We start from the raw sequence: 22922 nt of genomic DNA on the forward strand, positions 1-22922 counted from the left end.
ATCTTGCCTTTGTATCTTGAGATTTTGACTCTTGGTTCTGGGCAATTCCTTGTATGTAGTTTGGCTGAAGTCGTAAAGTCATAGAATAACACAGCACAGAAACATGCTCTTCAACTCATCCATATCGCTCATAATTTTGTATACTTCCAAGTCTTCCCTCAATCTTCTACATTCTAGGTAATAAAATCCTAACCTATTCAACCTTTCCCTATAACTCAGGTCCTCAAGTCCTGGCAACATCTTTGTAAATTTTCTCTCCACTCTTTCAATCTTTCCTGTTGGTAGGTGACCAAACCTGCACGCAATGCTCCAGATTAGGCTTCATCAATGTCTTATACAATTTCAACAAAACATCCCAACTCCTGTTCTCAATGCATTGATTTATGAAGGTCAATGTGCCAAAAGTTTTTTTTTTACAATCCTATCTACGTGTGGTGCTACATTTAAGGAATGTACCCCCAGATCCCTCTGTTCTGCTGCATTCTCCAATGCTCTATCATTCACCATGTAAGACCTACATACCCAAAGTGCAACATCTCACACTTATCTCCATTAAATTCTATCTGCCACTTTTCCAGCTGGCCAGATCCCGCTGCAAGCTTTGATAGTTTTCCTCTCTATCCACTACACCCCCAATCTTGGTGTCATCTGCAGATTTGCCTTGTTGATATAGATGTCAAACAACAAGGATCCAGCACTGATCCCTGCGACACTCCATAGTCACAGGCTTCCAGTCAGAGAGGCACCCATCTACAACCACCATCTGACTTCCTCTGTGAAGCCAATGTCGAATCCAAGTTAGTACCTCATCTTGAATGCTGAGCAAATGAACCTTCTTTAGCACCCTCCCATGTGAGATCTTGTCAGAGACCTTGCTAAGGTCCATGTAGATAACATCCTCTGCCTTGCCTTCATCAGCTTTCCTGGTAACTTACTCGAAAAATTAAGATTTGTCAGACATGACACAATGCACAAAGCCAAGTTGATGCTCCCTAATCAGTACTGTCTATTCAGATACTTGTATTTTTATCTGGTCCCTTAGAAAAGCTTCCAATAACTTCCCCACTACTGATGTCAGGCTCGCCAGCGTATAATTTCCTGGCTTTATTCTTGGAGCCTTTCTTAAGCAATAGAACAACATTAGCTGTCCTCCAATCCTCTGGCACCTTACCTGTGGATAAGGATGTTTTAAATATCCCTGCAGGGCCCCCTGCAATTTCTACACTAGCCTCCCACAGAGTCCAAAAGAACACTTTGTCAGACTTTGGGGATTCATCCACCCTAATTTGCCTCAAGACACCAAACACCCCTCCTGTAATCTGTATAGGGTCCATGACCTCACTGCTGCATTTCCTGACATCTATAAACTCTGTGACTAGGCAGAAAAATGGTTCGGCACAGCCAAGAAGGGCCAAAAGGCCTGTTTCTGTGCTGTAATGTTCTATGGTTCTCTGTCCCAAGTAAATACAGATGCAAAAATTCCATTTAAATCTCCCCTGATCTCCTTTGGATCCACCAATAGATTGCCACTCTGATGTTCCAGAAGATCAATTTTGTCCCTTGCTATCCTTTTGCCCTTATTTTTAGTTTTAGAATCCTACATCTCTTCACATTTAAATTGTATCTGCCTTGTATTTGCTCCCTTGCACAACTTGTTCAATAAAGAAGATTTAAGATTTACTCATTAAGAAAGCAGTAGATGAAAATAGTTCAGAAATGAGATGAAAGGGGAAAGTGTAACAGTCTTAAGATAGGCTTTTAATAGATGTGTGTTGTTAATTATTAAGCAGGTGCAATTAAGGGGACAGCTTGAGAGAAAATTGGTTAAGGAAAGCAAAAAGGATATCATATTGAATGTTTATTTGTTGGACAGAAAGAGAATGACCCAGGAGATTGTATCAGATTAGTACCTCAGATATATCCAAAGATCCAGATTTGGATATAGAAATTATACCTTCCACGTTTTAAATGGAGCAAAACATTCTAGGCGCACAATAATTCTAGAGAGTGTTCTAACTAGTTGCGTCATCACCTGGTATGGAAGGGCCACTGCACAGGATTGGAAAAAGCTGCAGAAAGTTGTAAATTCAGCCAGCTCCATCGTGAGCCCTGACCTCCCCAGCAGGTGATGCCTCAAAATAAGTACCACCTATCAATCATTAAGGATACCCATCACCCAGGACAAGCCCTTTCTTCCCCCCCTCCCCCTCCCATTGCTACCATCAAGGAGGCGGCACAGGAGCCTGAAGACAGATGCTCAACTTTTCAGGAGTAACTTAATCTCCTCCGCCATCAGATTTCTCAATGAATCCATGAGCACAACCTCAGTTTTTCTTTCCCTTCTTTGTGCTTTACTTATTTAATTTATTTTTATATATGTACTTATTGTGATTTGGTTTTTTATTATGTATTGCAATGTTCTGCTGCCACTAAACATCCAATTTCACAACATATGCCAGTAATATTAAACCTAATTCTGAGTCTAATAAACCAGGAAACAACACATCTGAAGCAACTGTGTAGGCACAGCAAATTTTAATACAAAGGTTTGTGGTGATGTAGCTTGATGAGAAGAATGAAGAAAGACAAATGAATACAAATGTAATGAGTGTGCTGAATGGGAAGTGGGATTGGGTTATTTGTACAATTTTTAGAGGCAGTGCTCTGAAGGCAATTTCTTTGTATTAGATAAAAACTTGTGTGATCTGGTATTAATAGTGCAATGGATCATGTAAGTAATGTCACTGCATGAACTTTGAACAGCTGTTAATTGAGGCAATGATTTAGGAAAGATGTCAAAGGTACAAAAACTTACCAGAATTGTGTCAGTTATGAGGGCATTGGGCTACATGGAAAGACTAAAGGAACAGGGCCTGTCTCCAGGAGCAAGAAAGATTTGGAGATTTGATTGAGCTGTTTAAAATATTCAAATAGATGTCCTTGAAGGAGAAAAACCTGACTCGCATGGGTTCATGACCTGATTTAAGGATACTGGAAAACCACTGTTTTTAAACAGATCACGTCGTTATCTGATTGCATTTTAAGATGTTATTAAATCATTTGTCACTCCTTTTTCACTCTGAATATTTTGTGCTTGTAAGGGGAGAGGGAGAAAGCTGCAGAACCGTATGGATTACTCTATCAAAGGATACAAATATAATGAGCTAATCACTTAAAGTGCTGAAAATATTTTGTATAACTGTAGTATGCTTAGACCTTGAAGCTCTATCTGTCTCTTGCACTGACTAATTCTTATTGGCTTGTTTTTCTTGAAACAGGTATATTAAGTGGACAGAACAGGTGTTTCCCCATGGTGGAACAGATAGCAATCTCTCAGCACTGTTGGAGAGAAGCTTGGAACTTTTCCTAAGGAATGACCAATACTACAGTGATTTACGGTACCTTGGTCATTGGCTAAAGTTTGTAAGTGTATTTGTGAATTACAGTTCTAAATCTTTCCTAATTATTATCCTAGTAATACTGTTGTTTGCTGCTGTGTGTCTGTTAATCAGAGGTAGTAATACTTAGTATTTGTGAGGTGTGAAGTTGAAAGGATAAATGTTTTAAAATGTTAACTTAGGCTGATGAATCTAAAAGCAAGTGGTTTTGTCACTAGATAGGAGAACAGTAATTTATGAGAATTTGAGATGAAAAAAGAATCCCTTGGTGGAAACTTTAAAATTTTGATAGCCGTGAATTTTATTGAATGTCAGCATGCTTGCGATCATTAGGTATTTTTATTTCTTCAGTTCTAGTTTTAAGGTAATTTTATTCAGACAGTTAATGTTGAGTTAACCTTCCCTTAATTTTCTCTCTTCTCTGCTCATGTTGACAGTGTCTTTGGCTTGGTTGCCACTGAGTGCCACCAATCCTCCTGTCTTAATGGATATCAGTTCTAAGCAGAGTGTGAAAAAAAAACATTGGTCTGTTTAACTCTTGCCAAATTTTACTCCTTTTATGAATCATTTCAGCAGGTCTGAGACTTATTACCAAACGTGTTGCCACTATAATTTTTATTTGTAGTATATAAATATCACTAGCATAGCCAGTGTTTAGTGACCATCCTTGCTAGCATACTTTGCACTAGATGGTATTATTAAATGGTGAATTCCAGGCTTTCAATCCAGTAGTGGTGGTAAACTGCAATATATTCTGAGAGCAGGGTGATTATGACTTGAGGGAATTGCATATGGTGGTGTTTTCATACTTTGCTGGCGGTGCAGTTTGAGAGGTGCTGTTAGAGTTCCCTCTAAGTAACTGTAGTGTATTTTAACAATGGTACATATTGTAATTGCAGTATACAGATGGTGGAGGAAGTGAAAGTTATGATGAATGAGGGGTCAATAAAGAAGGCTGTTTTGCCTAAAGGGTGTTGAGCTCTGAGTGTGGGAGTAATACAAATTGAAGTATCCAGAATTAGTCCTTTGAAAATAACTGGAGGGATTGTGAACATTGTAAAATGTGGCATTTTCACAGCCAAGAAGTGAGCATAAAATGAGAATTGTATGCAGACTGCATAGCCTTGCTTCACTGCAATATACTCAAGTATCATAAGAACCACTACCTTGGCTGTCTGAATTACGAGTCCATTATATGTATAATGAATGACCTTTTGTTCAAAATTGATTTCCCACTTTTTGTAACCAGAATTGATCTCTTTCAGGTTGACTATTGTACTGATCCATTAGAAGTCTTTGACTTCTTGAAGAGCAAAGGAATCGGTGTATCACATGCTGCTCTTTACATTGCCTGGGCTGAACGATATGAGCTTCTGGGGAATAATAAAAAGGCAGAGGCTGTCTTGCAAGAAGGGATTTGGCTCAAAGCTGAACCTCTTGAAAAACTGCAACACTATCACAGGTAACTGTTTATGTATCTCAGGTCTGAACTTCCAATTTTTATTTTTACTCGTGGACACTTTTTCAGTTTTAATGCAAAAACGGTTTTTTAATTATTTAAACCAGTCAAATCCACCATCAGTCTAATGCAGCTAAATCAAAATAACAAAGTTCATTGCTTCTGTCCTGGAATCTTCATTACTAAAATGCTATCAAAAAATAAACACTAAGATTAAATCGCAGTTGTCCATATTGATTCACACAGCCTTTACTAGTAAATTGTGGGGTCATTTTAATGAGTTTGCATACACTGTTTGTTCCCAGTCGGGGAGAGCATAAATAGTTGTAGGAATAGGCCATTTAACCTGTATACCTGGTTTGCTGCACAGTAAGGTTTATAAAATACCTTTCATGACATCCTTGTCAGGGACCTCCTAAAAGTCTAGGAGCAGCCATTCACTGATTCATCCTCTATACTAATAGTTTTTCCTTGAGGAAGACAGAAGTTTATCAATATTCTTGCTCTGTAATAAATCAATGTTTATTCTAATTTCATACAAGTACATAATAGGTTTCAGTACTTTTTCCATTACTGGCAGACTAGCTTTTCAATTGTTTCATTTGTTTTTTCCTTCCTTAATAGCAGAAGGTACAAAATATAACCCTAATCTGTGGAAGTTCCCTGTTCTACTTCCAGATGGATTTCTCTGTCTAGTTTGTAAAGGCAGATATAAATTTTAATATCTCTGCCATTTCTTTATTTCACTACTGTTTTTCTGAAGATACTTCCAATCACGGATATGTAAGCAAGTCGTTGCCTCTATAAATGAAGGAACTTATGAGGAATTGGTTCCTGAGCCAATTCAACCACAAAGGACCACTCTCGGAGATCTTAAACTCAGTGGGCGAAAGAAGGCCTTGGCACCAGTCAACAGGATTGGAGGTTCTGTGAGACGTAAGTTTGTTTTCTGCTGTGTAAAACTTTGCTATGTTTTTCTTATCGACAATTATATACCCCCGCTCCGCATAACTATTCTGTCATCTGGTATATTTTAGTGTTGGTCTTCTGGAGACTTTGACGTCTTTTCTAAGCGTGGTGACCTGATGTGGTTACAGTACTCCAGCTGAGGCTAAAACAGTGGTTGCTTAAAATTTTATGTCTAACCTGTTGCTGTATAATCTATTTTTTTTGCTGCACTAAGGATAGTAATTCAGATATAGCAAAAATGAGTTGATGAGGTGTAGAACTCATGGTGTAGTTCTCTTGGTGTAGAACTTGGTTTGCAGTTGTGTATAATTAAGTTGTTTACTTTCTAGCACAAAGCCAAGGACTTGGACAGCATGTAGTTTCCACTCGAGAGCAGCAGAGCACTTTTACTGTGTTCAATGAAAATCAATTGTGTAACCAGCCTACAGACCAACTGAGGTTAGCAGAGAGACAATGGTCCACCCTTCCTTCAACTTCTGCTAAGGAGAATGAAATCAAGCCAGGACGCTGGAATACTACACGGGTATGTATTGTAAGTGAGTGTATGTAATGAAGTGAGTGAGGATGTGATTGTATAGGGTTTTTGAAACTGGGAATGATATCAATCGCCTCTTGTCTCACTGTTGGCATCTTTGCCAAAGACTGAGTTGAAGCTGTGTGTTTTTCAGTACAGAGTTGGTTTAGCTCTTCACTTTTCTATTGGTGGGGTGTTAAGCTAGATTGTCACTTGTACAAAACACTGAACAGAAGTGCTACTTTCCTATTCAATCAAATACTATGTTTTTACATCAACAATGCTTAATGAGAATGCCCAGAAGTTTGCTTGTGATTGCAGTAACTCCTCCAAACCCTTAAACTAATTAAGTTTCCAGTTATGGAACCTTATTGGTTGTAAATAAATTACTGTGAATAGAATGTGGTTCAGTTCTGAACTGGTTTATTATGGTCATAATGAATATTTAAAAATGTATATAAATAGTTTGTATTATTCTTTCTTGCCAGTCTGTTGTAGGCTTAAATAGTGGAAAAATCAACCAATGTAATTTTCATGTCACCTATGTAGCATTAATGTCCAAAATGAATGAGTCAATCATGTCTACTTGATGTATTAAAAAGGGCAAAATCAAAGGTAGGTAAAGATCAGCCAAGCCTGCCCATAGGAAGTTACCAACACAATGAAAGAAGCTGTGAACACCACCAGAGATGGCAGACCTTCATTGCTGCCCTAAACACCAGCGGCATAATGGGTGAAAGAGAGAAGCTTGTCTGTCTTTCCTACTTCGAATGAATTTCTTATAAGGAAATTGTAGTTAATGGTTAACTTTTTCCAAATCCACTGAACCTGAGTTTGAATGTGTTTAGATGTGTTTAGGCTGTTGGGATAGTTTAATTGAAATTTTACCATACCAAGCAACTCCTTGCAAATTTTGTCCTTCACTTTGTTTCAAATATTAGTTTTCCATTTAAGTGATCAACTTTACTTCAAGACCAAAGCTGGTCTCCTTTCTTTGCCCATGTCCATCTCAATCATAGTCTCCGTTTATCACATGTTCAGTTTCATTCCCCTCAAAATTTATGACCAGATTGCAGTATTTAAATTTTCTTTGTAGTTTATCCACCTTGCAAAATCTTTTTTCAAAAATGGTATTAGTCAGCACTTTCCGTGATCAAAATCCAAAAGTACTTAAAAGCAAGTTATGAATTCTTGAAAGTGCCCTGTAATGGAGGAACTGTAATTCAAATTTTTGCAGTACAGGATCCCAGTGGTCCAGTGAGTAGAGCTGCTGTATCACGGCTCAGTGATCATAGTTCAGTCATTCTATTGTATTTCTTTTTTTCCTGTAAATGTCTGCAAGAAAAAGAATCTCAAGGTATTATATGGTAGCATATACTTCGATTAATAAATTTACTTTGACCTTTTGAACTTGAACTTTAATTTCTAACACTCTTCAGGGGAGTTGCATGTTCCCTCTAATAACAGGTTTCATTCCACTTCATGGTGTGCAGGTTGGTTGGGTTAGTTGGTCTCTACCAGTGTGAATATTGAAGAATAAAACAGGTGCTTGATGATTGGCACAAAGTTGGTGGGCTGAAGGGCTGTTTATTGTGTTGTCTAACTCTATGCCATTGCATCATTATGAGCAGATTTTGCGGCGTTACTTGACGAATAAGTAATGGCCAGTTGACCACTGATACCTCCTTGGTGTAGTAACGAGTAGACAAAGGGAGTTGGTTCAATAACACAACTGAATGATGACAACTTCAGCAGTGGTGTTTACAATATCAGCTTAAGCTAGGTTCCTGTCACAGAAGTGAGAACCGAGCTTTATTTTATTCGTCACTATCACTGGTCTTTGAATGAAAAATCTTGAATTAGGATTTTTACTTTATACTTGATATTTAGGATGAGTGGTCTGCGATACCCTGATAAGGCTTGTGGTTCAGTATCAAACCTCATTTAATATTTCCATTTAATGCAGTATCCAGTTTAAGGATATACTGGAAATGTATTGTTCATTGATAAATCTTGAAGCTGTGTGTGTGTTGTTTCAGTAAGGTGTTAGTATGACATCTGAGACCATTCCCTTTTTGGGTGTCTGAATGTTTCTGTGCTGACATATCACTATACTGACCTCTTTCTTGTGAATTAGTGAATTATTTACCAGTATTACTAGTATTTTTGCTTCTTAAGAAATACTTGTATCTAGCAAATTTTATTCAGCTGATTTTTAAAAGCAGTTTTTTTTTCTTAGATGCCCAGAAGTTCCAACGTGCATTCGGTTCCTTTTTCTTCAGCCTCATCAGCCAGCAAACCTGACTTTAAGCTTTATGAGGAGGAAACTGCTCATGTAGAAAACGTGTATGTGTAAGCTTGTGAATGTTGTTTTTAAGATTCTTTAAATATGAAGAGACTGACTACTGATCACCCAGATTTGTGCTGAATTTAAACCAAAAGTTCACTGATACCTGAAGTTGAGTATAGTTTAGCAGATAGACAAGATTGTAAATACTGAAAATCTGAAATGATTAAATGCTGAATATATTCCACTTGATTGAGTACTGGTGGAGAGAAACACATTTTATGTCGGTGAACCCTTTGACTTGCTATCATGGCTGTGTGATCCCTAATATAGATGCCATACCACTTTGAATTGAGAGAGGAGGAAAAAAAATTAAAACCAGTTTTCTAATCCCTGCCTTTTCATGATTTTGTTTTTAGTAATTTTTCTAAAATACAAAATTTGAATTGTCTTTTGTTTTTGATGCCTATGTATTTGATCCTGGGTTCTTCAGAAGTCAAGGAGGAGGCTTAAAATTTGTTGTTTGTGATCGTTTATTAAGGGTTTGAAGAATAAAGGTGATAAAGACAGGAAGATGAAACATGGGAGTGATTTGGGATATAAAGAGAGAAAGAGACCTTTAGTGGCGGGGGAAGAACAAAGAGAAAGGAGAGAAAAAGCCAATGTGGTTTGCTCCTCTTAATGCCAGTTTGCTAATTCCATTGAATTTCTATAGATAACATTCTATTCAAATTCCGTTGCTTTGATCAACCAATAAGATAACCCCTATTCAAGTAATACAATAATTGCAATTGCATCCAAGTTGTTACAAAAGCAACTATAACCACTAGGTGTGTGTGTTCTATTCTACAGTCTAATCCAACACTTGTTCAGTCCTGTGTGTGTTACTTGTTTTTAAACTGTTTTAGCAGCCAAGGTTAGAAACTTCAAGAATATCTATGAACGCAAACACGAGAAAATCTGCAGATGCTGGAAATTTAAGCAGCACACAAAATGCTATATCACAATATCTATTGTGATATAGCATTGTAACATACATAAAATGCTGGAGGAACTCAGCAGGTCTTGTCCATACTGGACCAACCTCTGCCACTGGGCTATAAATGTGCAGGAGCAGTGTGTGGTTAAGTGCCTTGCTCAAGGACACATATGCTGCCCCAGCTGAGGCTCAAACTAACGACCTTAAGATCGCCAGCCCAAAGCCTTAGCCACTTGGCCCCTTGGTCAGGATCATCTATGGAAAAGAGCAAATAGTCGATGTTTTGGGCTGAAACCCTTCTACAGGACTGAGAAGGAAGGGGGAAGGTACCAGAATAAGAAGGTGGGGTGAGGTGGGAGGGAAGAAGCGGCTTGCTGGAAGGAATGGAGGCTATGGAAATAAATAAATAGTTGATATTTCAGGCTGAGACCCTTTATCAGGACTGGAAAGGAAGAAGGGGGCAGAATAAGATGGGGGGTGGGGAGAGAAGGAGTATAAGCTAGAAGGTGATAGTGAAGCCAAGTAGCTGATGGAGGGCGATTGACGTAAGAAGCTGGAAGGTAATAGGTAGAAATGGCTAAAGGCCTGGAGAAGAAGGAATCTGATGGGGGAGAGTGGGCCATGGGAGAAAGGGGAGGAAGAGAGGCACCAGGGAAGGTGATAGTCAGGTGGGGAGAAGAGGTAAGGGGGGGGGGGAGAGTGGGGAGGGGGAACAATTATTGGAAGTTAGAAAAATTGATGTTTATGCCATCAGGTTGGAGGCTACCCAGTGGGAATATGAGGTGTTAGTCCTCCAAACTGAGAGTGTCTGCATCATGCAGTACCATGGACTGGCACAAAGGGGGATTGGAATTAAAATGTTTGGCCACCAGGAAATCCTGCTTTTTGTAGATGGAGCGAAGGTGCTCAACAAAGCGGTCCCCCAATTTACATCGGGTCTCCCCAATGTAGAGGAGGCCGCATTGGGAACACTTTAGTTCCGGTTTTAGCCTGAAACGTTGGCTGTTTATTCATATCTTTACCTCTTCTTCCCCCCCCCCCCCCCCCCCCCCCCAACTTTCTGCAGGGATCACTCCCACTGTGATTCCCTTGTCCGTCCATCCCTTCCCACTAACCTCCCTCCCTTCAGACACTTATCACTGCAAGTGGCACCTCCATTCAGGGCCCCAAACAATCCTTTCAGGTCAGGCAACACTTCCCCTGTGAATCTGCTGGGGTCATCTAATGTGTTCGGTGCTCCCTATGTGGCCTCCTCTTCTTTAAGCACCTCCGCACCATCTTCCACAAGGGGGAATTTCCAGTATCCAAACATTATAATTTTGATTCCTATTCTAATGCTTCGATCCATGGCCACCTCTTGTGCAAGATGAGGCCACCGTCTGTGTGGAGGAGCAAAACCTTGTATTCTGTCATGTAGACCCCAACCTGATGGCAGGAATATCAATCTCTACCTCTGGTGAGCAAATTTACACCCCCCCCCCCCCCCCCACCCTCCCTCCCTTTCTCTATTCCCCCATTCCAAGCTGTTTGCACCTGCCTATTACTTAGCCCTGCATCCTGTCCTCCTTCCTTTTCTTCTATAATCCACTCTCCTCTTATCGGATTCTTTCTTTCTTCAGCCCCTGATCTTTCCTACCCACCTGGCTTCACCTATCGCCTTCCCCCTAACGTCTTTCCCCTCCACCCCCACCTTTTTATTCTGGCATCTTCCCCTTCCCCTTTCCTTCTCAGTCCTGAAAGGGGGTTTCGGCTCAAATCATCAACTGTTTACTCTTTTCCATAGATGTTGCCTGACGTGCTGAGAGTTCCTCCAGCATTTTGTATATGTTGCTTTGGAATTCCAGCATCTCTTGTGTTTGTACTTTTCACTGTGTTGATTCAGTACTGCATGAATAGTAAATGTCTTAACTTCAGAAGTCTTTTGTACTAGTTATTTACTGTCCTGTACTGTACTACTGCTGCAAAATTTCACAACATGTCAGTAATAATAAATCTAATTCTGATTGAAGAGAGAATTTGTAAACAAAGCAATGCGCTTTTGTGGTTTCTGGATTTTGTAAAATTGCTGCTGCCCAGGGAAAGCTGTTTTAAAATACATTATATTACCATGAGTCAAAGTGCAAATATCCTTAAATTTCCATGTATTGCAGAACTCCTCGTAAGATTGAACCCTTGTTCACTCCAGTGTTGAGTGCCCGGAAACCCAGCAAAGAAACAAATCCATTGGCCAGAGTGCAGTTACAAAACTGCAAAGAAGAAGAAACTGTGGTATCCATGTATTCAAAAGACCGGGTCTATGCAGGACTACGTGAGTTCTCTTTTGAAGAACTTCGAGCAGAGGAATTCAAAGCAAAATATAAAGCAATTTGTAAAGGTATTTTTTTTTTTGCTACTAGTTAAAACTTCCTACATTTTTATCAGGACTCAAGTTAATATAAAGTTTCCATAGCTATTTTTAACCATTTCTTTTATAAATAAAGGTAGGAGAGCATTGTAGCTATTAGTGAATCAATAATCCAGTTGCCTCGTCTAATGATCTTGGGAAGAGTTTATTTTATTTATTCAGATACAGTGCAGAATAGGCCCTTTGGCCCTTTGAGCCGTGCTGCCCAGCAATCCCCCAATTAAAATGCTAGCCTAATCACAGGACAATTTACAAGGACCAATTAACATAGAAACCGATACATCTTTGGCCTATGGTAGGAAACCAGAGCACCTGGAGGAAGCCTAAGCAGTCATGTGGAGAGTATAAACTCCTTGCAAGCAGCAACCGAAATTGAACCAGGGTCGCTTGTACTGTAAAGCATTAGAGTCATAGAAAAGTACAGCACAGAAACAGGACCTTTGGCCCATCTAGTTCCTGCTGAACCACTTGAACTGCCGACTCCCATCGACCTGCACTAGGACCATAGCCCTCCATACCTCTACTATCCATGTACCTATCCAAGCTTCTCTTAAACGTTGAAATAGAACTCGCATGCAACACTTGTGATGGCAGCTCATTCCACACTCTCATCACACTAGTTGTGCTTTCCACTATGCTGCTGTACCAAAGTTAAAATCCCACCAGGATCACTGGGGAAGATAGATGGATAGAATCAGTTAATTAAAACTGAAATAAGATGGCTAGTCTTAGTACTCAAATTTTACCTGTTCCTCCCTACTGAGTTAACAGAGGTGTGAATCCATGATACCTGTGAATATGGACATCTTTTTCATGGAGACGCTGATTTTGCGGTTAGGTAAAATCATTTAATTGGACTAGATTGTATGAGCAGTGTGCTGTGTTTTCAGTAGGTATTGAATGCACTGTGTTTTCCATGTGGCCTATTTCATGATGATAATGCACTTATAGAATAGAAATTTGGCCATTCTTGTTTGTGCTTTACTGTGTTCATACTCTACAGAACCTAATAATGGTTTGTTCACTTGGAGTTCAGCTTTAGTCGATAGTATTTCCAGATTTTCCATTTCGACTTTCCTTCTCTGACAAGAATTCTTTTTTTGTAAGGTCATTTCCCTTCTAGCTACTTTAGAGTTGCATCCAGACTTGAAACATTATAGTAAACCTTACTTGAACATTATATTATAGTAAGCTTTGAGTAAAGAAGCTGTTATTTGACCAAGGCAATAACTGAAATATTTGGTTTGCTGAGGAAATGAAAATTTGTAAACTACTGGACATCCAGTGGCATTTTGAGAATTTTGATGTATTGAAAGTCCTGTAATACTGTTGTGTTCTTAATGCTTTAAATATGTTGCATAAGGAATCTTTAATATGTTGGACTGGGGTTCAATCTTCACCAACTGTCCCTCTGCACATACCCTACCCCTCCCTTCCTCGGCCTGCTGATAAATGACCATCATCAGTACCTTTGTGCCCACAATGCTATCTTGCTTTAAGTATATTACAATAGAGCAGGGGTTACCAACCTTTTTTGCACTGCGGACTGGTTTAATATTGACAATATTCTTGCAGACCAGTGGGCGGTGGGGTGGGAGTGTTAATCACAACTGGAATATAGGTGGTAAGTCAACTATAAGTCACTTATAAGTGGCTAATACACTCAATTTCATATCTAAAAGGGTTTATCTGATGAATTTAATATTAAGCACATAGTGCATATTTTCCTCACATGAATAAAGTGATAAGTCAATTATAAGTAGCTTAAGTCAATAGCATCATAACATTTTAAGTAACATTTGGATATTAAACACACAGTGCATATTTTCCTCATATGAACATATAACATCATTGCAACACACCAATATCGCTGAATCAGTGGGAGTCCTGGTCTTGTTTCCCTGCAACAAACTGGTCCCATCGAGGGGTGATGGGAGACAGCGATACTCGAAGGGGGTTCTTTATGTCCAGTCTATTCTGCAATTTAGTTTTCATGGCTCTCAGCACTTGCTTCTGTACCGCTTGCTCACATTTTTTTCCGCTCAAAAAACTCAACGGGTTTGCCTTTAAGTGCAGGGTGCCCCCCCCCCCCCCCCTTGTAGGTAGGTAGGATCTATCAGCCGACAAAACCTTTTAATGATGTGGAGATTGGCTTGTACAACGTAAGCAATTGAGTCAATACTGCCTGGCTTTGTTTCTTACATTGAATTTTCTTAAGCCTTATCCCTGTAGAATGTGCTGGATTTGCAAGAGTCTCAACAGAGGAACCTTGCACTTTGGGCTATGAATTGCCTTGCAGTTGAATTGCTGGGCATTTAAAATAGCAGACTATCAATTGCTCTGGGTGCAAAGGCAATAATCTTACAGATGATCTGTACTTGTGACCTACAAATCTAGAGTTCCAGATGAGCATGAACCCCATAGTGCTCTGGTTTGTCTGGTCTGTGAACGGGTGAAATTTGTCATGACTCTGTTTCCAAGATGATGCATGCGTCCTTTTCCATGTAAGTTGTATCCTGCCACATTTCTGTTGCTGCTCTGCAGAGGACTGGCAGTTCAAGAATAAAACCTATTGACCCTCGAGGCTAGTTGTGCAGTGTAGCAAGAGTGCACCTGGAGTCAGAGTTGTAGAGTATCTTTGGAGTCCCACCTGTAATTCCACTGATAAGACTGTTTTAGTTCCATTCTCCAGCACCTCCAAAAAGATAATATTCCTCTATGCGTCACACTTTGGCTACTGAGGGCTTGGCTGTTGAAGCCTTCCATGTAAAGAAGCGAACAAAACAGCATTTCAGAAAACAGCAAGGCTAAACCATTTCTGGGTATGCTGTCACCTCCAATTGTTTTCAGACTCATTCAGGGAGACATTTGGCTTGGCAGCAGTCCAGAGTTTTAACTCAGACCATCCACATGTGCTGCAGACTTCATTATGTTGCAGAGCTTAACACCAGTGCATCCTTTTGCAGTGTAGAAGGTTGCAGATTAAAGTTGGCTGAGTTGCTCTGATTTGGAAGTCTCAGCATTAAAGTAGCAGTCTGTGAGCAAATATGAAAGCACTGGGTGCAAATGTCATCTCAGCGCAACTGATTCTTGCTTCTGAACTACCAACACTCCTGGCCTCCATGTGCCTTTCGGTGTTGAGATTGTCAAGGTGTCAAAGACTATTGTGCCACAGTTCATGTGCTAAATGAAAGTACATAGTATTTGGGTAATGAGGGCTTAAGGTGTTGTAAATGCATCTTATTATTGATGTTTGTGGTAATATTGTGTTGTGTGTGAGTTGTATATAGTGTTTTACACCTTGGTCTGGAGAAACATATGTTGAATGGCAATAATCTTGAACTTGAGCTTCACCTGCAGAGAATGAGCAATCTGTCCAATCCGTATCAGATCCACCAATGCTATTATGAGATGTGTAATTAAAAAAAAAATCATGTTGTAGCTGTAGCTGGAGAAATTGGGGGTCCTGCACAGCATTTCTTTAGCATTTATGCATAGTGAAAGGATTGCTAAGACGATGTCCACACTACACCGGATAAATCCATAACCGAAGCTTTTTCTCTTCATTTTTACCCTCCGTCCACACTAAAACGGTGTTTTCGTCCCCCGAAGCCGGAACTTTTCAGAAACGCTTTCCAGGGTGGGTAATTTTGAAAATGTTGCTCGGGCAGATCAGTGTGGACGGGGTAACTGGAGACTTCTGAAAACGCTATCAGACGGCAGCGCGCTATTTCATTGTTTTCTTGAAGGCAACCTAACAATTTAGAAACATAGAAAATAGGTGCAGGAATAGGCCATTCAGCCCTTTGAACCTGCACTGCCATTCAGTATGATCATGGCTGATCATCCAACTCAGAACCCTGTACCTGCTTTCTCTCCATACCCCATGATCCCTTTAGCCACAAGGGCCATATCTAACTCCCTCTTAAATATAGCCAAGGAACCGGCCTCACTTTGCCGTTTTCTGTCCTTGCTTGTATGAAGGTGGTTTACCTATTTATGCAAGTACTTCTCTGACAATAGATGTGTAACAACCTAATGTAACATTGTATGGAAATACAAGATAATACTGATGCAGACATGTTTTATACATTTAACAAGGTGCTTTATTAATGCAACAGAGTTAATCAGTTTTTCAATGTTCGTCATCAGCCGGGTCCATCTGTCAGTGAACTCCCTGTCGGTTGCCTCCGTACGCTCCAGTATTTTTTTTTTTACTTTTAAGTTCTCCTGCGCGAGAGCCAACAGCTGTCCGTCGTTTTAAGTTTTTCTAGTCTGTAACTACACAAACGCGCACTTTTACGGCGAGATTCGACACCAAACATGTCGCTTATTTTCTGTAGATGTGTCCTGCGCATGCCCAGTAGGAGGAGATTCGCCGAAATCTCCGTTTCAATGTGGATAGAGATATTTTCAAAAACACGTAGTGTGGACACTTATCATTTTTACGTGAAACCGGCGTTTTCAAAATTATCTGGTCTAATGTGGATGTAGCCTCACTGTCCATTCAGTGGCAAATGGCATAGTAATTAATGAAACCCCATAGTCTCAACTGCCCTTTTGCCAACTCTACCTTGTGTTTGTTTCCAGAACAGGAGCAAAAGTTGTTGAAGTTAAAAAAGGAAAAGGAGGAGATGGAGCATTTAATCCACATGACAGAAATGAGAATGAAAGAACAGCAAGAACGTCTCCAACAGGTTTGTCCACTGTCATAAGAATTACAACTTTTTTTTACAGTTCTTATTATGACCAATGAGGTGAAATAACAGATAGCTACATTTGTTAAATTTATATATATTGGCTTGTTATCATTCAGCATTCTCCAATCCTGATCTTGTAAAATTTAAGCTGCCTGAAGGTATTAAATCTTTGGATTATTGTGTACCACTTTATCAAGTTAAGTTTAGTTTTACCTATATTTAAACTATGGTAATCACAGCCACTCTTGTCCCAGCAACCTCTTGCAAAATGACTGTTGTGCATAAAGTTTACCTTGTTAGGAAACACAACAGCTTTTAATGCTTCTATTTAAACAAGATGTCATTAATATGAAGGCAATTGCATTGAAAAAATGTAGCGGAACACAGATGACAAAAATTATGCTCCTTTTTAAACGTGTAGAAAAATGCATCGTGCATGAAAATCTGAATTGTAGTACTAAATTTTATTCTCTTGATCAGAGAAAGCTCCCTTGAATCCATTTTAACCAACAAGGCCTACTTTTGTTTTGGACACCTTGTCCATTTATCAGTATATGTGGAATATGGAATATTTAATTTATCAGGAGTGAATGATCCATTCTCATTGAAAAGTATTCCTGATACTGTTTTCTACTAATTCAAGCAGGTAATCTAGTACTTAACAGAAACAAGTTTATTATCACTGGCATGTGTCATGAAATTTGCCAGCCATGAGTATTTCTTCACTTGGCTGTGTCCATTACACAAGAATTGCATGCATTTTTTCTACGATATTTCATTCCCTGTGATACTTGAATATATGGATACTCCATTAGCACCTAAAATAGTTCTCGGTTTCAAATATAATTTTGTCGTAATGAAATTACTTTATGCTATGATATCAGACATGAGGTAGACTGAATTTTTCTGGGAATCACTTCTGAACATTGTAGGACTGGGTTTGATTACTCAGTTCATTACTTGAGATTATGAAGAACATTAAAATCGTGTATATTTTAACATTTGCTCCATTATGAACCAAGAAGATTTTGTGTTGCTGAGCAATATACCTAAAATGCCAAAGTGGTGTGCTGGAAAGCTGGAGGAGGCATCATTAATGTATGCTATGTGAACCTGTGCAGTCCACCAGTGTGCATGTTGTAGGAAGGCTGGTCAAATGAATTTTAGATTAAGAACTTGGCACCAGTGTACCTGAGCACATAATTAATTGAAATCATTATATGATACAGATACTTTGTTTGGGATTAGGTTGACTTTCATAATGCAGCATAACTTTCTGTCTAAAAAGTAATTGGTTAAATGCTGTATTTAAATTATGTACATTCACTTTGTTTTTTCTTCAAAGAACAAATCGGATCTTCAAACCCAGGTACCAAGAAATATGTGTATATTGGCTGCACAACCCCAGTCCTCCTCCACAGATAAAAATGTTTTATCTGAAATTTCCTACTCTGCAAGTCTTCATCCTAACTTTCAGAACCAAGCCATTGATAACACAGCAAATTCGGGGCCTGTTGCCTGGGAATTTAACGCACAGTCCAGCATATCAGAAAGAAACACTGAGGATTCTTGCAAAGATGGGTCAGTATTTACTCTTTGGTGCTCTTTTCATCCTTACTTCAGTATTACCTGTTGAAGTCAGCAGTTGTAATTATTTTTACTTTGTTTTCATCTACATAATCTTGTATTTTCCCACAACTTTGCATTAAGAAGTTGGAGCTGGAACTGGATGAACTCTGGGTCATCCAAGGAGGCTGAAGGGCTGATAGATAGGACATATAGGGAGGTTGTTGTGTTCAAGGTGTGGGACACAGACGAATAGGTGACAGTCAGGAATGGGAAAGGGATTAAGGAGCCTGTGCAGAGTACTGCTGTGGCCGTCCTCCTCAACAGCAGGTCTACCAATTTGGATGCTGTCACGTGGATGGCCTAAGAGAGGAAAGTCACAGTGATCTGATCTCTGGCACTAAGTCTGCCTCTGTGATTCAGCAGTGAAGGGGGTGGGGGGAGGTGTAGAAGAAGAGATCTGCTTTGGTGATAGGGGATTGTTTAGATAGAGGAATGGGCAGTATTCTGTGTGCAAGAATGAGATTCCCAGATGATATGTTGCCTTGCAGGTGTTAGGGTCCAGGATATCTCAACTCCTCAGTTGGCTAAGTGGGGGGGGGGGGGGGGGGGGGGGTGGAGAGAATAGAGTGAACAACAGAGGGAGCTAGAAGTCATGGTATATGTAGGAACCAATGACGTGAGTAAGATGAGTGATGAGGTTCTGCATAGGGTGTTAGGTCCTAAGTTAAAGGGTAGGACCTCCAGGGTTGTGATATCAGGATTGTTAACTGTGCCATGTGCTAGTGAGGCCAGAACTAGAAAGATTACAGTTTAATACGTGGCTAAGGAGTTGGTTTAGGAAGGAGGGCATAAGGTTTTGGATAATTGGGCTCTCTTCCTGGGAAGGTGGGACCAGTACAGAAGGGACACTTTGCATCTGAACTGGAGGGGGACTAATACCAAGCAGGAAGGTTTATTAATGTTGCACAGTAGGGTTTAAACTAGAGTTGCAGGGGGATGGGAGCCAGACTGCCAGAACAGAGGTTGTGGAGGCAGATGTTGGTAAAGCCTCAGACAAAGTTGGCAATCAAAAGATTGAGCATGGTGTGACTAGTGTCCTGAGCTGCATGTTTCAATGCAAGAAATATAGGAAAGCAGGATAATGGTGCGGAAGTTGAGGTAGCTGGTTTACAACCAGAGACAATGTGCAGTGAGGAGAGGCTGTTGATAGGGCAAAATTGCAGTCAGCAGGATGAGTTGCAACGTAAAAGGCGGACAATCAAAAGGGGTGAATACAGGACTGAAGGTGTTATGTTTGAATGCGTGCAGTATATGGAATAAGATAGATGAACTTACAGCACTGTTGTAGATTGGCAGGTATAATTTTGTAGGCATCACTGAATCATGGCTGAAAGAAGATTGATGTCCAAGGATACACATTGTATCGCAAGGACAGGCAGGAAGGCAGAGGAGGTGATGTTGCTCTGGTGGTTTGGAAAAAAATGAAATTAAATCATTAGAAAGAAGTGACATAGGTTTGGGAGGTGTTGGATCATTGTGGATAGAGCTAATGAACTACAAGGGTAAAAAGACCTGACAGGAGTTGTATACAGACCCCCAAACAATAAGGATGTGGTATACAAATTACAATGGGAGATAGCAAATGCATGCCAAAAAGGGCAATGTTCCAATAGTCATGGGGGACTTCAATATGCAGGTAGATTGGGAAAATCAAGTTCATGCTGGATTACAGGAGTGGGAGTTTCTAGGGTGCTGGATTCCAGGAAGGGTCTAGAGTGCCTATGAGATGGCTTTTTAGAGCAGCTTGTGGTTGAGCCCATGAAAGGACCCATGAAATTCTGGATTAGGTGTTGTGCAATGAACCATAATTAATTAGTCTTTAAGGGAAAAGAACCCTTGGGGGTCCAGTGTCATAATATGGTTTAATTCACCCTGAAATTTGAGAAGGAGAAGCAGTGAAGGGAATTACAGAGGTATGAGAGAGGAGCTGGCTAGAATTGATTGGAAAAGAACACTGGCAGGGATGACGGTAGAGCAGGTGGAATTTCTGGAAGCAGTTTGGAAGGCACGGGATATATACATCCCTAAGGGGAAGAAGTATTCTAAAGGAAAGTTGACATAAGCATGGCTAACAAAAAGTCAAAGCCAACATAAAAGCCAAAAAGAGGGCATAAAAATTAGTGGGAAGTTAAAGGATTGAGATGCGTTTTAAAAAGCCAACTAAAAAAAGTCTTTAAGAAGGTAAAGGTGGAATGTAAAATTAAGCTAGCCAATAATATTAGAGGATACCAAAAGCTTCTCTAGATACGTGAGTGTAAAAGAGAGTCGACTGGATATCAGACTGCTGGCAAACCATGCTGGAGAGGTAGTAATGTGGGACAACAAAATGGTGAACAAACTGAATAAGTATTTTGCATCAGTCTTCACTGTGGGAGATGTTAGCAGTATGGTGGAAGTTTCAGGGGTCACAAAGTGCTTGAAATCAGCATAAGTAGAGAGAAAGTTCTTGGGGAAACTGAAGTGTCTAAAGGTACATAAGTCACAGGGTTTTGAAAAAGGTGGCTGAAGAGATTGTGGAGGTATTAGTAATTATCTTAAAAAATCGCTAGATTCTGGAAGGGTGGAAAATTGCAAATGTCACCCACTCTTTAAGAAGGGAGAGGCAAGTGTGGAAAAAAAAAAGAGTATATATCCCTTCCCCCCCCTCCCCTTAACCCCTCCCCCCTAACTTCCCTATATAGAAAAAGAAAAATTAAGAAAGAAAAAAAAGAAAGAAAGAGTGCCTGGTTGTTTTTTTTTCCACACTTGTAATCATTTAAAAATGCAATTAAATAAAATTTATAAAAAAAAAAGATTTCCAAATGGACATTGAACCCATGAACACCACCAACCTACTTTTTATTTCTGTTTTTGCACTATTTATTTTAAATATCTAATATACACATATGCACTTACTGTAATTCAATTTTTTTCTTTATTACTATGTATTGCATTCTACTGCTGTCGCAAAGTTAACAAATTTCACAACATATGCTGGTGATATTAAACCTAATTCTGATTCCGGGAAAAAAAAAAGGGAGAGGCAGAAGAAAGGAAACTATAGGCCAGTTAATCTGACCGCGGAGGTTGGGAAGCTGTTGAAGTCAGTTATTAATGATGAAATCTCAGGGTATTTGGAGATAAATGATAAAATAGGCCGCAGTCAGCATGGTTTCCACAGGGAAAATCTTGCCTGACAAATCTGTTGGAACTCTGAAGAAATAGTAAGCAAGATAGACAAAGGAGAATTGATGGATTTTATGTGCTTGGATTTTCAGAAGGCCTTTGACAAGATGCCGCACGTGAGGCTACTTAAGCTATGAGCCCATGGTATTACAGGAAAGACTCTAGCATGGATAAAGCAGTGACTGATTGACTGGAGACAAAGAGTGGGAATAAAGGGAGCCTTTTCTGGCTGGCTGCTGGTGACTAGTGGTAGTCCACAGGGCTCGGTGTTGGGACCAATTCTCTTTACGTTATATATCAATGATTTGAATGATGGAATTGATGGCTTTGTTGCAAAGTGTGCAGACAATATGGAGATAGGTGGAGGTGTAGGTAGTTTTGAGGAAGTAGTGAGGCTGCAGAAGGACTTAAACAGATTGGGAGAATGGCAAAAATGGCAGATGGAATACAGTTTTGGGAAGTGTACGGTCATGCACTTTGGTAGAAGAAATGAAAGGGTTGACTACTTTCTAAATGGAGAGAAAATACAAAAAACGGAGGCACAAAGGGACTTTTGGGATTCCTTATGCAGGATTCCCTAAATATTAATTTGCAGGTTGATTCTGGTGAAGAAGGCAAATGCAATGTTAACATTCATTTCAAGAGGACTAGAATATACTGTAAAAGCAAGGATGTCATGTTGAGATTTGTAAAGTACTGCTGAAGCCTCACTTGGAGTATGGTGAGCAGTTTTGGACCCCTTATCTTGGAAAAGATGTACTGAAACTGGAGAGGGTTCAAAGGATGTTAACAAAAATAATTCCAAGATTAAATGGTTTGTCAAATGAAGAATGTTTGATGGGTCTGAGCCCGTATTCAGCAGAATGAAACTCATTGAATCCAATCGAATGGTGAAAAGCCTTGATAGAGTGGATGTAGTGAGGATGTTTCCTATGGTAGGAGAGTTTAGGACCAGAGGACAGAGCCTCCTGAATAGAGGGATGTACTTCTAGAACAGAGGTGAGATGGAATTTCTTTATCCAGAGAGTGGTGAATCTGGAATTCGTTGCCACAGGCAGCTGTGGTGGCCATGTCTTTATGTATATTTAATACAGACATTGATAGATTCTTGATTGGTCAGGGCATGAAGAAATACAGGGAGAAGGCTTAGGAGAGTGGAGCTGAGAGGAAAATTGGATCAGCCATGATGAATTGGAAGAGCAGACTTGATGGGCCAAATGGCCTAATTCTGCTTCTATATCTTATGGTCCTGCTTCTACCTATGTAGAATTTGTTGCTTGGTTGTGTAGAATGGCAGTTCGGTAAAGGTAGCAACTTGTGATATAAGATGTGTGAAAAATTGTTGACATTCTACTCACATCTGGTAGTACTGATTGTGTGATTACCTGTTCTCTCTTTCCAACATTCAGCTTGTATTT

The 22922-nt window shown here is 39.8% G+C and overlaps 1 protein-coding gene across 2 annotated transcripts in view; it reads left to right on the forward strand.

Moving 5' to 3' along the window:
* The window catches only part of bub1bb (BUB1 mitotic checkpoint serine/threonine kinase Bb), a 70763-nt gene that overhangs the window by 13065 nt on the left and 34776 nt on the right, over positions 1 to 22922 (forward strand). For both annotated transcript variants that reach the window (XM_073040275.1, XM_073040276.1), the window contains exons 4-11: positions 3279 to 3423; positions 4664 to 4860; positions 5621 to 5793; positions 6156 to 6349; positions 8580 to 8686; positions 11757 to 11980; positions 16601 to 16707; positions 18056 to 18291. In XM_073040275.1, coding sequence (XP_072896376.1) covers positions 3279 to 3423; positions 4664 to 4860; positions 5621 to 5793; positions 6156 to 6349; positions 8580 to 8686; positions 11757 to 11980; positions 16601 to 16707; positions 18056 to 18291 — 1383 coding nt within the window. The remainder of the gene's footprint in view (positions 1 to 3278; positions 3424 to 4663; positions 4861 to 5620; positions 5794 to 6155; positions 6350 to 8579; positions 8687 to 11756; positions 11981 to 16600; positions 16708 to 18055; positions 18292 to 22922) is intronic.

The sequence above is a fragment of the Hemitrygon akajei genome, chromosome 3 (assembly GCF_048418815.1).
Source record: "Hemitrygon akajei chromosome 3, sHemAka1.3, whole genome shotgun sequence".
NCBI lineage: Eukaryota > Metazoa > Chordata > Chondrichthyes > Myliobatiformes > Dasyatidae > Hemitrygon > Hemitrygon akajei.